At 45.5% G+C, this 16,279-nt stretch overlaps 1 protein-coding gene across 3 annotated transcripts in view; it reads left to right on the forward strand.

Moving 5' to 3' along the window:
• The window catches only part of LOC144608419 (uncharacterized), a 108,107-nt gene that overhangs the window by 6,163 nt on the left and 85,665 nt on the right, over positions 1-16,279 (forward strand). For 2 of the 3 annotated variants that reach the window (XM_078426163.1, XM_078426166.1), the window contains exons 4-8: positions 2,109-2,318; positions 4,779-4,959; positions 5,739-5,989; positions 7,694-7,845; positions 10,658-10,835. In XM_078426163.1, the coding sequence (XP_078282289.1) occupies positions 2,109-2,318; positions 4,779-4,959; positions 5,739-5,989; positions 7,694-7,845; positions 10,658-10,835 (972 nt within the window). Of the gene's footprint in view, positions 1-2,108; positions 2,319-4,778; positions 4,960-5,699; positions 5,990-7,693; positions 7,846-10,657; positions 10,836-16,279 lie in introns of those variants that run through there. The other variant, XM_078426164.1, reaches the window with a different exon arrangement.

Here is a 16,279-nt window from a genome sequence, read left to right on the forward strand (position 1 = left end):
GTTTTCAATTTACTGTGTTTGGCCATGATGTATCAGGTTGCATGATAAACTCTGTTAGGTTAGATTGGATTGCAGACAGCGGAAAAACTGGCTCTCATTGCATCATTTTATGTGAAAAGAATGTTGGGAATGTGAATTTTAAATCACATTTCTCTCGGAAGTAAGCTAGCTCCCGCATAAGAATCCAACATTTTTATCCATGAAGGCTCCCTACCTGAAACAAGCATGAAGACCACAGAATGATCACAGCAGGCCCGAGGGCATTCAGGGCTCCAGTTGGCCTCACTCCCTTGCCTTTTCTCTGTGGCCTTAGACCTTCTTTCATTTGTGATCGTTGTCAGTGCCTTTTGAATGCTACTCTATTGCATCGGCCTTCACTACTCCCCTGAGACGAGCATTCCACATGCTAACCGTTGCTATGTGAAAGTAAATGTCCTTGTGAGACTTTGATTATTTTGCAAAACTGTGTTCTCCATGTTCTGTGTTCTCTGGTTCTTGATCCCACTACTCACTACCTACCTACCTGTTACCTTCATGGTTCTGAATACCTATCAGTTCACTCACAGCTTTCTCTCTTCCATGGGGAACCACCACACTCTTTCCAGTCTATCCATGCTCTGCACATATATCCCCAAATCTCTCCGTTCTTTTACCCCTTTTAGAATTAAGTCGTTCAGTTTAAAGATGGGGCAGGTTTTTAACACAGAGGGTGGCGAGTGCCTTGAAATGTGCTGCCCGGGTTGGTGGTTGAGGCAGATATTATAGTGGTATTTAAGAGAGGCGTATGGATGTGCAGGGAATGGATGGATATGGATTATGTGAATGTTGGTAAGAGTTGGTCGTGGCAACATGTTCAGTACACACATTGTGAGCTGAATGGCCTGCTCTTGTGCTATACTTTTCTATGTTCATTGCACCTTCAAGTTTGTGTCATAGGTAAATTTGGAAAATCTGCCCTATATACCCAGGCTGATGTAATAAGTTTCAAGAAAAACATTTGTTAATTCAGCTTAAAAATAAAGTGTGGAGAAGGGCCTTTTGCCCTACCGAGTCCACGCTGGCCAGCGACCATTCTGTACACTAACACTATCCTACGCACTCTAAGGACAATTTACAATTATACCAAGCCAATTAGCCTACAAACCTGTACATCTTTGGAGTGTGGGAGGAAACTGGAGAAAACCTACGCGGGGAGAAGGTACAAACTCTGTACAGACAGCACCCGTGGTCAGGACCCAACCCGGGTCTCTGGTGCTGTACGACTGCAACTCGACCGCTGTGCCACCATGCCCCCCCTTTACTAATCAATCCACACGTTCTTTTACTGACCTCTGGGGAATTCCAGTGTATACATTCTTTCAGTTCGAAAAACAATCTTTCACTTCTACAGTGTGTTTCCTGTTACCCAGATTGCTACAGCTCCTGGCTTCAGTATTGATGACAAGCCCATTATGTAGCAACGAATCAAATATTGTTTGGAATCAGTATATAATACATAAAGTTTATTTCATTCCAAGGTTCTCTCAGTTACGTCATCAAAACATGCTATCTTATTTGTTAGACATGATTCACCATCTTCTGACTAAAGAAATTCCTCCTCATCTTCTAAAGTTATGTCCTAAAGGTGCCAGGTCCTTGTTTACAGTCCACTGTATTTATCATTATCTCAGCTGAAATTTCACCCCATCTGTTCCAATTAGATCTGCCGCATCCTAATCAGTGAACTGCCTGGAGCCACTGCTGCTGATGAAATCACTTATTTCAACTTTGTTCCTGCGGTGCATTTTGTTAATTCCACAGAAATAGTGAGACGCTGCCAGCCCTTGCCTGAGCTTGATAGCGTGTGTATTGTTTATGCTTTGAACCTGATATTTGGATTGTGTTGTCAAATTTTCCAGTATATTCTGGCTTGACCAATGTAGTTTAATAAACTATAAACCTCCTTTCCTGACCAATACAGTTTTATTATTGTATACACTCGGTATAAGAGCAGGTGCCCTTCAGCAGCAGGTGAAGGTTGATTGCAAACAGTTGGTCCTCCTGCCTTTGGCCAGAGTTTATACAAGGGTTCTGCTGACTACCTGTTGTTAACCATGTGTCTGTTGCAGGTTGCTTGCCTGCAGGTGCAGGGGGATGGAGCATTGAAGAAGGGGAATTACCAGGAGGCGGTCCACAGTTATTCCCAGGGTCTCGTGCTGGATCCAAAGAATTGTGAGCTACTTTCCTGCCGGGCAGTGGCACTTATCCAGATGAAACAGTATGAGGATGCCAGAATGGATGGAGAAGTCCTGATCCAAATCCAGCCCACGTTTCCACAGGTAAAACCTGTGGGGAAAACCCTCTCAGGCAGTTTCAAAATTGGGGGAGGAAAAAAGTCTGCTAAATGCACTGATTGTGCAAAACGAAAAATATTTGTTTCTCTCATTATCTTGGATTTAGGGGATCTGACTACCTGTCCTTGTTTAACAGTATAAAATTATTAAGGGGTTGGACACGCTATATGCAGGAAACATGTTCCCGATGTTGGGGGAGTCCAGAACCAGGGGCCACAGTTTAAGCATAAGGGGTAGGCCATTTAGAACTGAGATGAGGAAAAACTTTTTCACCCAGACAGTTGTGAATTTGTGGAATTCTCTGCCTCTGAAGGCAGTGGAGGCCGATTCACTGGATGCATTCAAAAGAGAGTTAGAGCTCTTAGGCTAGCGGCGTCAAGGGATGTGGGGAGAAGGCAGGAACGGGGTACTGAGTGTGGATGATCAGCCATGATCATATTGAATGAAGGTGCTGGCTCGAAGGGCCGAATAGCCTACTTCTGCACCCATTGTCTATGTATTTATGTACCTATGTATCCCTAACCAATCTGAAGAAGGGTCTCAACCCAAAACGTCACCCATTCCTTCTCTTCAGAGATGCTGCCTGTCCCGCTGAGTTACTCTAGGTTTTTGTGTCTATTTACCTAAAAGGAGAGGTTGGGAAAATTGGATTGACATCTTGGGATTGTGCTTGAGGGGAGGCTGGATAGAAATATATAAAATTATGAAATACATAGATAGGATAGGCAGTCAGAAAGAACCCTTCTCATAGGGTGGAAATGTCAAGGACTACAGGGCATCTCTTTAAGGTGAGAGGGGCAAAGTTTAAAGGCGATGTGTGGGGCAGGTGTTTTACAGGGATTTATAGGTGTCTGGAACATGTTGCCAGGGATACTGGGTGCCTGGAAGGTGCTGGAACATGTTGCCAGGGATACTGGGTGCTTGGAACGTGCTGGAACATGCTGGAACATGTCGTCAGGGATACTGGGTGCTGGAACGTGCTGGAACATGTCGTCAGGGATACTGGGTGCTTGGAACGTGCTGGAACATGCTGGAACATGTCGTCAGGGATACTGGGTGCTGGAACGTGCTGGAACATGTCGTCAGGGATACTGGGTGCTGGAACGTGCTGGAACATGTTGCCAGGGATACTGGGTGCCTGGAACGTGCTGGAACATGTTGCCAGGGATACTGGGTGCCTGGAACGTGCTGGAACATGTTGCCAGGGATACTGGGTGCTGGAACGTGCTGGAACATGTTGCCAGGGATACTGGGTGCCTGGAACATGCTGGAACATGTCGTCAGGGATACTGGGTGCCTGGAACGCGCTGCTGGAGGTGCGGTGGTGCAGATACAATCGTGGCATTTTAAGAGGGTCTTCGATAGGCTTGGATCTGGAGGAGATTGAGCGATATGAATCATATGCAGGCAGAGGGGATTAGTTTAACCTGGCGTCATGGTGGGCATGGACATTTAGGGACAAGGGGTCTGTTCTTGTGCTGTAATGTTCTCTTTTCTATGTAATGCCCAGACTGATGAAGGCAAGACTGCCAAATGCCTTGTTCACCATCTTGTCCACCTATGTTGCCTCTTTCAGAGAACGATGTAGTTGTACTCCTCAGTCTCCCTGTTCTAAGACACCCTCCAGTGCCCTGTGATTTACTGTATAAATCCTTCCTGGTTTAACTTAGCAACATGCAGTTATGTGCACTTGTCCAAGTTACATTCCACTTGCCAATCCTTGGCTCACTTTTCCAGCTGATCTAGATCCTGTTGTGATTTTAGATAACCTTTTTCACTTCATATTATACAACCAATCTTGGTGCCATCTGCAAAGTTACTAACCATGTCAACTATAGTCTCATCCAAATGGATAATGTCAGTGACAAACAGCGTTGGACCCAGCATCAATCTCTGCTGCGCACTGCTGCTCACGGTCGACAAAGCACAGCGGACCACGGAGGCATCTGCTTCCATTCTTGGGCAGCCTCCCAACTGATATTCCATCTGACAAGTATCAAAGGTAGACACAAAAAGCTGGAGTAACTCAGCGGGTCAGGCAGCATCTCGGGAGAGAAGGAATGGGTGACGTTTCGTGTCGACACCCTTCTTCAGACAACCTCCAAAAGCAGTTTTAAACTCTTCATGTTGATTTTTTAACTTTGGTCTTTTGCAGTCGGGCCGGGTAATGGCTCACCCCATTAAATCCCGACAGCTCAGGGTACCGCACATTACACGCTGGGCAGGTGAGGTAGAGCCGAGGCCTGGTACCCCATGCATTACCTGTTGGGCAGGTGAGGTAGAGCCGAGGCCTGGTACCCCATGCATTACACGTTGGGCAGGTGAGGTTGAAAACTACAGATTTAAACAGTAAAAAGGCAGGGAAGTGCAGACCTGGGACAGCTAATCACAGGGTGAGATTCTGTGTCTTTGTGCTAAAACCCTGCTGCTTGTGTTCCATCACAGAATTATTACTTGGTGTCTCTGGCGAATGGGTGTCTTGGCAATCTCCAGCAGGCCTTCTGGTCTATGCTTCGCTGTCTGGAACTTGATCCAATGCATCAGAATGAGCTGGTGAAAGAACTTTACAAGATCACCAAGAAACTATGCAACACTGAAGTAGAGGACAATTACTTTGATGACAAAGGTACTCGATTTATTATCCTGCTCTAGAGAACCTTTAAAATCCAGCGTCAATCTTTCTCCTGTTTTTCCACTGCCTGCTACATTGATGAGAGGCTGGGAATTGAGTTACTGATGTGCCACACCCCCCGCTGTGCTTTGGTGCTTCACGGGTCAGATGTTCTTTAAATGTTGTGAGAGTACCTGTCTTCAGGCAGTACTTTCCACAATGCACCCACCTTCAGGGTGACACATTATTCCTGAGATTCCATCTCAACCATCTCATCTTAAGCATGGCCTCTAGTTACTTGACACGTCTGCCATGGGTCCCACAGGGTCGATGGTTGCAGGAGACAGTTTGGTTCATTCACCCAACGATAGTCCTGTCAGCTCCTGAGATGTTTAATGGTACACCAAGGCTTGTTGCTTCCACAGGGGGTCGTGGTAAAGGGGGGCTGTAATTTGCCACTTGCACTCAGGCCCAATATATCTTAATATGCGAGTGACTACAATCCTTTGTGGCCGGCCGCTATGACAGAAAACAAATACTACCCGATAAACATCATTTGCATTTCTCAAACATATGAAAAACAATCTTTTCATCAGATCAACCTTAATGAATGAAAGCTCCGATTATGATGAACTGGAACACTAATCCTGTTTTTCTGTCTGGAGATGCTGATTGACTTGCTGTGCATTTCCAGCATGTGTATTTGTTATTTTAGATTTGCAGCATTGTATTATTGAAACGTTATGTCTTGACAGTTGTGACAGTCTTGAGATAAGCATACATCTGCTGTTTAGGGCCGGACGAGGTGCTGCTGGAGATTGGGAAGCTGCTCTGTGATGCATCGTTGCACAATCCCTGCGTACAGCTGGTCAGCTCGGCCGTCCAGCTTTATCAATCTACGACGAGCGATTCCATCAGAATGCGGTTCCACATGATCCACGCCACGTCCTATTCAGCAATGAAGGAAATGGACATGACCAAAGCGGCCTATGAAAACTGTCTGAAATTAGCACTGAGGCTGGGCAGCACTGAAGAAATAGTCAAGGTACAAAACAGGGCAGCATTGATCTTCGTCTTTCCCTCCTGATCTATCATGGAATGCAGTGCTGTGGGCAGGAATAGGTTTCCTATTGGATTATATCCACGACAGAGGTCAACCCAGATCAGTTGTGACTTTCTCTTGTGAGGGAAGGAACTGCAGATGCTGGTTTAAACTGAAGATAGACACAAAAAGCTGGAGCAACTCAGCGGGTCAGGCAGTATCTCTGGAGAAAAGGAATAGGTGACGTTTAAGGTTCAGTTTAGTTTATTGTCACGTGTACCGAGGTACAGTGAAAAGCTTTTGTAGTGTGCTAACCAGTCTACAGAAAGACAAAACATGATTACAATCGAGCCATTCACAGTGTACAAGATACATGATAAGGGAGAAGGGAATAAGGTTTAGTTCCAGACCCTTCTTCAGATAGTCTGATAAAGGGTCTCGACCCGAAACGTCACCTATTCCTTTTCTCCAGAGATGCCTGCTGCCTGACCTGCTGGGTAACTCCAGCCTTTTGTGCCTATCTTCTGTGACTTTCTCTTCATTTAATTGGAGGATGTTTCTCGTATTATAGTACGATAGTACAGGTATTATAGTATTATAGTACAGCTGCTCCTCAGCTTCCGATGGGGTTCCGTTCCGAGAAACCCATCGGAAATCGAAAGTATTGTAATACACGCGGTCACGTGGCCGGAAGCGAGTGGCAGCTCGCTACGGGTCGCTGCCGTTGGCACCATCACAAAGACGAACTATCGCAAGTCGACACATCATAAGCCGGGGAGAACCTGTACCAGTTATTCAGCATGAACTGCACAGGTCTTGGACTGCCTGGCCTTGGCTGTTGCCAGGGTAGTGAGTGAAAGGCCTGATGTTGTTGCCGCTTCCAGTGAAGTTCATGCTTGCAGGAGATGCTGACTTCCACTGATCCCCTGCCAGGCTCAACAGGGTCTACTAACATAGTCTGAATTGCATTCGGTCCAACTCATTTGTATAAGTTTCCCAGCCTGCAGAATAGGAGGGGAAAATCAATCAATTTGCTCTTAACATTTATTTATAGATTTTAAAATCTGTTAACATTTCATGCTTTTAATTATTTACTGAGATTTTAATATAGTTAGAATGTCCTGAATACCTCTGCCATTTAAAAACTTGTCACATAGATAACTATATTCTGCACTCCGCATCTTCCCCTTTGCTTTATCTATTGCACTTGAGTTTGAACTGCTTGTATCTACATATGGCATATCTGATCTGTTTGGATAGTATGTGGAACAATGCTTTTCATTGTACCCTGGTGCATGTGACAATAATATACCTGAACCTAAATGTAGGAACTACTGTACCACAGAAGGTAGAAGGTGTATCAACTTCAAATGGGGATCACAGGGAACAAATCCCAATGTAACAGCATTGTTTTACACCTCACGTGATTTAGCCAGCATTAGTCTTCACCTATAGTTAAACAAAGAAAATGCTGGAAAAACTCAGCACATCAGACAGCATCTCATTTCAAACATCCCGCATCTGCAGATTTTATTAAATTTATATCTTACCCAGTCTAATAACAAGACATCTTAGCTAGTATATGACAATGAATTAGACCCCACAATTTCTCTGTGCTATATTCTCAAGTTGAAACCTCATCTGGCTTATAATGTAAAGGTTCTTATGGAAGAGTGGTGTAAGATGTAGCCGGGATTCTGCTTGCAGTGTTACGAAGGTCTGGCAGAGGTACACAGGGAAATTGGACAACCTGAAGAAGCCATCCAGTGCCTGCTTGAACTGCTTGCAATCGGGGAACACGGTGAACAGCAGCCAAGTCATCAGCAGTCCCCATACGAAAGACAGCCTCTACCCACAAGGTAAATGATTGAAGTTAGGGCATAGAATCAAAGAAGATAGACAACTGGATATAGAAAAATGTAACACCTCAAACATCTATTTCACTGCTTTCAGTCTTACCTGTCTGTTTCTGTCCTCTGACTCTAGTGTGTGTGTCCTCTTAACTTCAGTGTCCTTCCTGCTCACTCGGGTGTGCGACCTTCCCAGTTTTGACAACGTGGAAAGAATAAAACAGGATTGATGTAGTTAATATGTTAGTTAATGTAGTTAATATATTATTAACTATATTTCTATATAATACATGATAATGTTATTATTAATAATGAAGGAGTGTAAATAGATGGTTGATGTTTGGCACATACCCAATGGGCTGAAAGCATATTTGAGTGCTGCAGTCTGTGTGTCTGAGGGGCTAAATGGTTTACAAATGTTTCTAAATTCCAATATTCTACAGATAGTGGCGGTGTTTCAGAGGGTTTGGTACTTTTATTCCAGACACTAAGTATACCTGGTGCACAGTGGAAAACCTGCAAGTCTACTTCTCCCTCAGAGCTACATTGTAAGCCTTCATTGTGAGCTCAGAATCTCCAGAGGGACAGACAAGCTTTGGCCTCTAGATTTAAAATGAGAGTGCAACAAACTGAACCAAGCTGATATTTCTTTTGTCATAAATCACTCGAGTCATTAGTGATCCCAGATGATTGGGAAACTGCCAATATTACCCCGCTGCACAAGAAGGGAGCAAAGCAGAATAGTGGGAGCTACAGGTCTGACTTCGGTGGTCAGTAAGATTTTAGAGTCCATTATAAAGGATGAGTTTATAGAGTACTTAGAAGTTCACGACAAAATAGGCCGATGTCAGCATAGTTTGGGAAGGAGAGGTCTTGCCTGACAAATTTGTGGGATTCTTTGAAGAAGTAAATAGCAGGACAAACAAAGGAGAGTCAGTAGATGTTGTGTACTTAGATTTTCAGAAAGCCTTTTGATAAGGTGCCACCAGTAAGGTTGTTAAGGAAGATGAGAGCCCACTGTATCAGAGGGCAGATACTAGCATGGACGAGAGCCCACTGTATCAGAGGGCATATACTAGCATGGATGAGAGCCCACTATATCAGAGGGCAGATACTAGCATGGATGAGAGCCCACTGTATCAGAGGGCAGATACTAGCATGGATGAGAGCCCACTATATCAGAGGGCAGATACTAGCATGGATATCATGAAGATGAGAGCCCACTGTATCAGAGGGCAGATACTAGCATGGATATCATGAAGATGAGAGCCCACTGTATCAGAGGGCAGATACTAGCATGGATATCATGAAGATGACAGCCCACTATATCAGAGGGCAGATACTAGCATGGATATCATGAAGATGAGAGCCCACTGTATCAGAGGGCAGATACTAGCATGGATGAGAGCCCACTGTATCAGAGGGCAGATACTAGCATGGATGAGAGCCCACTATATCAGAGGGCAGATACTAGCATGGATATCATGAAGATGAGAGCCCACTGTATCAGAGGGCAGATACTAGCATGGATATCATGAAGATGAGAGCCCACTGTATCAGAGGGCAGATACTAGCATGGATATCAGGTTGGCTGGATGGCAGAAGACAGAGTGGCAATAAAGGGGGCTATTTCTGTTTAGCTGCCAGTGACTAGCGGAGTTCCGCAGGGATCGCTGCTGGGGCCACTGCTCTTCACGTTGAAAATTAATGATTTGGACGAGGGGATCGATGGCTTTGTGGCCAAGTTTACGGATGATACGAAAATAGGTAGATGGGCAGGTAGTGTAGAGAAAGCAGGGACTCTGCAAAAGGACTTGGCAGGTTGGGAGAGTGGGCAGAGAAGTGGCAGATGGAATATAGTGGAGCAAAGTGTGGAGTCATGCATTTTGGTAGTAGGAATAAAGGCGTAGACTATTTTCAAACCAGAAATTGGAGGTGCAAAGGGACTTGGAAGTGCTGGTGCATGATTCTCAAAAGGTTCATCTGCAAGTCGAATCGGTAATAAAGAAAGCAAACTCAATGCTAGCATTTATTTCGAGAGGGCTTGTATACAAAGCAGGGCTGTAATGCTGAGGCTCAATAAAGTGCTGGTCAGGCCGCAATTGGAATACTGTGAGCAATTTTGTGCACCATATCTGAGGAAGGATGTGCTGGCTCTGGAGAGGGGCCAGAGGAGGTGCTGGCTCTGGAGAGGGGCCAGAGGATGTGCTGGCTCTGGAGAGGGGCCAGAGGATGTGCTGGCTCTGGAGAGGGGCCAGAGGATGTGCTGGCTCTGGAGAGGGGCCAGAGGAGGTGCTGGCTCTGGAGAGGGGCCAGAGGAGGTGCTGGCTCTGGAGAGGGGCCAGAGGAGGTGCTGGCTCTGGAGAGGGGCCAGAGGAGGTGCTGGCTCTGGAGAGGGGCCAGAGGAGGTTTGGAATTCATTGCCACAGAGGAACACATTGCCACATTGTGGAGGAAAAGTCAATGGATAGTTTTACGGCAGGGATAGATAGAGTCTTGATTAGTATGGATGTCAGAGGTTATGGGGAGAAGTCAGGAGAATGGGGTTAGGAGGGAGAATATAGATAAGCCATGATTGAATGGTGAAGTAGACTTGATGGGCTGAATGGCCTAATTCTGCTCCTATCATATGAACTTATAAATGGAATAATTGATGTCATTGTAGAACACTGAAGTTATCCAATGTTAAGATGCTCCTGAGTCTCAGTAGTAATACTCAGCTATCTCCTCACACTTTATTTCCCCTTGAGTCCATAGTTTGTTTCCTGAAGTATTATGACCGCAATGTTGAAATGATGCTGACTTGCTGTGTTTTTCCTAGCCGCAGACAATTCTGGAGTTCAGAGAGAGATAAGGCTGTCTATCTGAACCTGACTGAAGCCTATTGTCTTATTCATCAGTACCAGAAAGCATTGACTTTTGGGAAGAAGTACCTGGAGCATCTAATAGGGGGACCGCTTAGTAGCTGCAGTCAGGATATTACATTTGCTTATTATCAGGTAGGTATTGTGTATCTGTACTCCTAGATCCCTCTGCTCTGCAACCCCAGGGCCCTACCATTCATTGTGTAGGTCCTGCCCAAATTTGACTTTCCAAATGCAAAACCTCAGCCTTATTAACATTAAACTCCATTAGCTGTTCCTCAGCTCACTTGCCCAGCTGATCAAGAGCCTGCTGCAATTTTATTAAATAACCATCTTCACTATCTATGATACCACCCACTTTAGTCTCATCTGCAGACTTAAAAATGGCCAGCAGGAATGATCAAAAATCACTGCTACACAAAAATCACCACACACTCTACACTGACAAACTGCATTACTGAAATAAAATCTTGGCTTCAATCAAACTTCCTCAAACTCAATTGCAACAAATCTGAAATCATCATCATTGGTCCAAAAATGCTCACCAAATCCACCCAAAACTTCATCCTCAACATTGATGGTCTCCCAGTATCCACCTCACCTCACATCCGGAATCTTGGAATCATCCTTGATCAAACCCTCTCCTTCGACAAACACATCAAACACATCACAAAGACAGCCTTCTTCCACCTCAAAAACATTGCCCGTCTCCGTCCATCCCTCTCCTCCACAGCTGCAGAAACCCTCATCCACGCCTTCATCACCTCCCGTCTGGACTACTGCAACAGCCTCCTCTATGGCGCACCCTCAAAAATCATCAATAAACTTCAATACATTCAAAACTCCGCTGCCCGTCTACTCACACACACCTCGATCCGTGACCATATCACCCCCGTCCTTTATAAACTCCACTGGCTCCCCATCCCCCAGAGAATCCAGTACAAAATCCTCCTCATAACCTACAAAGCCCTCCATAACCTGGCCCCATCCTACCTGACCGACCTCCTCCACAGGCACACTCCCACCTGCACCCTCCGCTCTGCCGCTGCCAATCTCCTATCCCCCCACATCCGGACTAAACTCAGATCCTGGGGGGACAGGGCTTTCTCCATCGCTGCTCCCACCCTATGGAACTCACTACCCCAAACCGTTAGAGACTCCCCCACACTCACCACATTCAAAACATCGCTGAAGTCTCACCTGTTCAGTACTGCCTTCAACCACTGAAGGTCACCTCACCTTCTGTCTCCTTTCTCTGTTCATTTATTTATTTACTTATTTATCTATTTATTAATTTCCCTATGTTCTCAAAATCTCTGTAAAGCGTCTTTGAGTATATGAAAAGCGCTATATAAATAAAATGTATTATTATTATTATTATTACTGCTGTAAAACAAAACACGAGCAGAGCTGGAGGGACTCAACTGGGCCGTTGAACTCAGGAATGGCAAAGTCACTTCCAGTTCTGTCTGGGCATCTGGGGACTGGTATCTAAATTGGGAAAGTGGTCCCCCGGGCTCTTCAAGCAACTTCATCTTCACAGGACCTCATCACATGGGTTCTACTGGAAGTTTGAACAGAAATCCAACTGCCCAGGCCCTGGTAGCAATGTCTTGGACATATAATAATAATAATAATAATAATACATTTTATTTATATAGCGCTTTTCATATACTCAAAGACGCTTTACAGAGATTTTGAGAACATAGGGAAATGAATAAATAGATAAATAAGTAAATAAATAAATGAACAGAGAAAGGAGACAGAAGGTGAGGTGACCTTCAGTGGTTGAAGGCAGTACTGAACAGGTGAGACTTCAGCGATGTTTTGAATGTGGTGAGTGTGGGGGAGTCTCTAACGGTTTGGGGTAGTGAGTTCCATAGGGTGGGAGCAGCGATGGAGAAAGCCCTGTCCCCCCAGGATCTGAGTTTAGTCCGGATGTGGGGGGATAGGAGATTGGCAGCGGCAGAGCGGAGGGTGCAGGTGGGAGTGTGCCTGTGGAGGAGGTCGGTCAGGTAGGATGGGGCCAGGTTATGGAGGGCTTTGTAGGTTATGAGGAGGATTTTGTACTGGATTCTCTGGGGGATGGGGAGCCAGTGGAGTTTATAAAGGACGGGGGTGATATGGTCACGGATCGAGGTGTGTGTGAGTAGACGGGCAGCGGAGTTTTGAATGTATTGAAGTTTATTGATGATTTTTGAGGGTGCGCCATAGAGGAGGCTGTTGCAGTAGTCCAGACGGGAGGTGATGAAGGCGTGGATGAGGGTTTCTGCAGCTGTGGAGGAGAGGGATGGACGGAGACGGGCAATGTTTTTGAGGTGGAAGAAGGCTGTCTTTGTGATGTGTTTGATGTGTTTGTCGAAGGAGAGGGTTTGATCAAGGATGATTCCAAGCTTCTGGATGTGAGGTGAGGTGGATACTGGGAGACCATCAATGTTGAGGATGAAGTTTTGGGTGGATTTGGTGAGCGTTTTTGGACCAATGATGATGATTTCAGATTTGTTGCAATTGAGTTTGAGGAAGTTTGATTGAAGCCAAGATTTTATTTCAGTAATGCAGTTTGTCAGTGTAGAGTGTGTGGTGGGGGAGATTGACTTGGTGGAGATGAGGAGCTGGATATCATCGACGAAGCAGTGGAAGTTGAGACCATGACGGCGGATTAATTGACCAAGGGGGAACAGGTAGAGGATGAAGAGGAGGGGGCCAAGGACTGAGCCTTGGGGGACACCTTGGGGGAGGGGAGCGGTGGGGGATTTACAGTTGTTAATGGAGATGAACTGGTGTCTGTCAGAGAGGTAAGATTTGAACCAGGATAGGGCTGTGCCGGTGATGTTAAGGGAGGTTTCAAGTCGGGTGAGGAGAATGGAGTGATTTATGGTGTCAAAGGCGGCGCTGAGGTCAAGTAGGATGAGGATGTTGAGGTTGCCAGCGTCGGAGGAGAGGAGAATGTCGTTTGTGATTTTGAGGAGCGCAGTTTCAGTACAGTGGTTTGAGCGGAATCCGGATTAGAAAGTTTCATACAGGTTATTGGTAGAGAGGTGGTATTTGAGTTGGGAAGCTACAGCACGTTCCAAAACTTTGGACAGAAAGGGTAGGTTGGAGATTGGTCTGAAGTTGTTTGGGGTGTCAGGGTTTAGACCAGGTTTTTTCAGAATGGGGGTGACAGCAGCGATTTTGAGGGATGGCGGGACGATGCCAGTGGACAGGGAGGAGTTTATTGTTGCAGTGATAAGTGGAGAGAGAGCAGGAAGGCAGGCCTTGACAAAGCTGGAGGGGATGGGGTCCAGAGAGCAGGTGGCAGTTTTTATTCCTGTGAAGAAGTCAGAGAGGTCGGTGGTGGAGATTGGGGAGAACTAAGGCAGGGGCTGACAGGATAAGGGGGGGGCAGGTGGTTTGAGGGGGAGCAGGTACGTTGGTGGTTAAGGTGCTGTAGATGTTGTCTATTTTGCTTTGGAAGAATGAAAGGAAAGTGGTGCATTTGTCAACTGTGAATGATTGGGAGATGGTGTCCAGGGGGCTGAGGAGTTTGTTTATTGTAGAGAAGAGTGTTTTTGGGTTTCCGGAGCCAGAGTGAATTATTTGAGAGTAGTAGGTGGAGTGGGCATGGGAGAGGGCATCTTTATAGTGCTGTATGTGGTCTTTGTAGGCTTGGGAGTGAATTGTGAGACCTGTTTTGTTGCGGAGTCTTTCAAGTTGGCGGGCATGAGTTTTCATCACGCGGAGTTCAGGGGTAAACCAGGGAGCAGAGTGGGTGAAGGAAACTGTTTTGGTTATGGCTTGGACATATGGCTTCCATTGTCCATATCCACCCTGTGCTAATTGTAATACAATTGAACATTGATAAATACATTTAGACAGGTACATGGACAGGACAGGTTTAGAGGAGTATGGGCCAAATGCAGGCAGGTGGGACTAGTTGAGATGCGACATGTTGGCCAGTGGACAGGTTGGGCCGAAGGGCCTGTTTCCACGCTGTAAGACTCTAAGATGTTTACTGCTTGCTTGGGGGCAAGGAAACACACATATCCTGAATACTACTGAAGCTAACAAAGATTCAAAATAATGCACCATGAATGCTTTATATGCCACAAATGGCAACGTGACAAAAGATTGCAGCAAGTTTATTATTATCATTAAAATAAATAACCGGCATAATAATGAATGCACATATTGCAGTAGATTGCTCAAGGCACTCACTCACACGCATCACTGCACAGGTTCTAGACTGGAAAACAAAACCTGTAAGGTACATCGTGTAGAAAGCTGTTGTGAAATGAGCTGCAGGTGGCACAAGGTAATTGTGAGCTTGGGCTGCACGTAATTGTAATAAATGCCGGTAGTGTTGGGCTTAGGGCTGGAGAAGAGCACTTGTCGTTCAAATATTTTGCTTGATCTCAATGCTCAGTGGAGCAGGACTAAGTCTTTTTACCCATTTAATGAGACGCAATGGAAAAGAGAGAGGAGTGGTGACAGTGGTGACAGTGGTGACAGTGGAGTCAGGAAACACAGGCTGGTCAGGAGCTGATTCTATTCATATCTAAAAGTCCCGCAATCTCTATTGAACCTGTGAGATAATGATCCTTCACAGTAACTTGTGTCATGGATTCCAACGATTCTCAGCCCGCCCTCTTGAATAAACATCCCCTTATGTTGAGCTCCTCTAAACATCCCAGCCAGGAAAACATCAGTCCCTGCATCTTTGCTGCCAAACTACCTTATGAATTGTCTGTATTTCAATGAGATTACCTGCAATTCTTGTACACCCCGCAGAGTAAAAGGTGAGCTGTTTATTCTCATGTCACAGGTAGGCCTGCCAAACTGGGCATCAATCTGTGGAATCTTTCATCTGCTGGCTTTATCGCGAGTAATTACAGTGTATGTCTGTTAGCTGCTGTGGGAACTGCAACTTTACGTTTGGTGATGCTATCGTACGAGAGGTTAACACTTGGTTATTTGCTATGAAATTGGTTGCATTGTTTTTGTAAATCATTGGTACCATGCTTGAAATACACAGCAGGTTAGCAAACATTTATGGAAACAGAAACAGAGTCAATGTTTAGAAACATAGAAAAATAGGTACAGGAGTAGGCCATTCGGCCCTTCGACCCAGCACCACCAGCCAATATGATTATGGCTGATCATCCAGAATCAGTACCCCGTTCCTGCCTTCTCCCCATATCCCTTGATTCTGTTAGGCCGAAGAGCTATATCCAACTCTCTCTTAGAAACATAGACATAGAAACATAGAAAATAGGTGCAGGAGTAGGCCATTCGGCCCTTCGAGCCTGCACCGCCATTCAATATGATCATGACTGATCATCCAGCTCAGTAGCCTGTACCTGCCTTCTCTCCATACCCCCTGATCCCTTTAGCAAAAAGGGCCACATCTAACTCCCTCTTAAATATAGCCAATGAATTGGCCTCAACTACCTTCTGTGGCAGAGAATTCCACAGACTCACCACTCTCTGTGTGAAGAAATGTTTTCTTATCTCGGTCCTAAAAGACTTCCCCCTTATCCTTAAGCTGTGACCCCTGGTTCTGGACTCCCCCAACATCGGGAATGGTATGTTGGCATTGC

Source organism: Rhinoraja longicauda, chromosome 31 (assembly GCF_053455715.1).
Source record: "Rhinoraja longicauda isolate Sanriku21f chromosome 31, sRhiLon1.1, whole genome shotgun sequence".
In the NCBI taxonomy this organism is placed as follows: domain Eukaryota; kingdom Metazoa; phylum Chordata; class Chondrichthyes; order Rajiformes; family Arhynchobatidae; genus Rhinoraja; species Rhinoraja longicauda.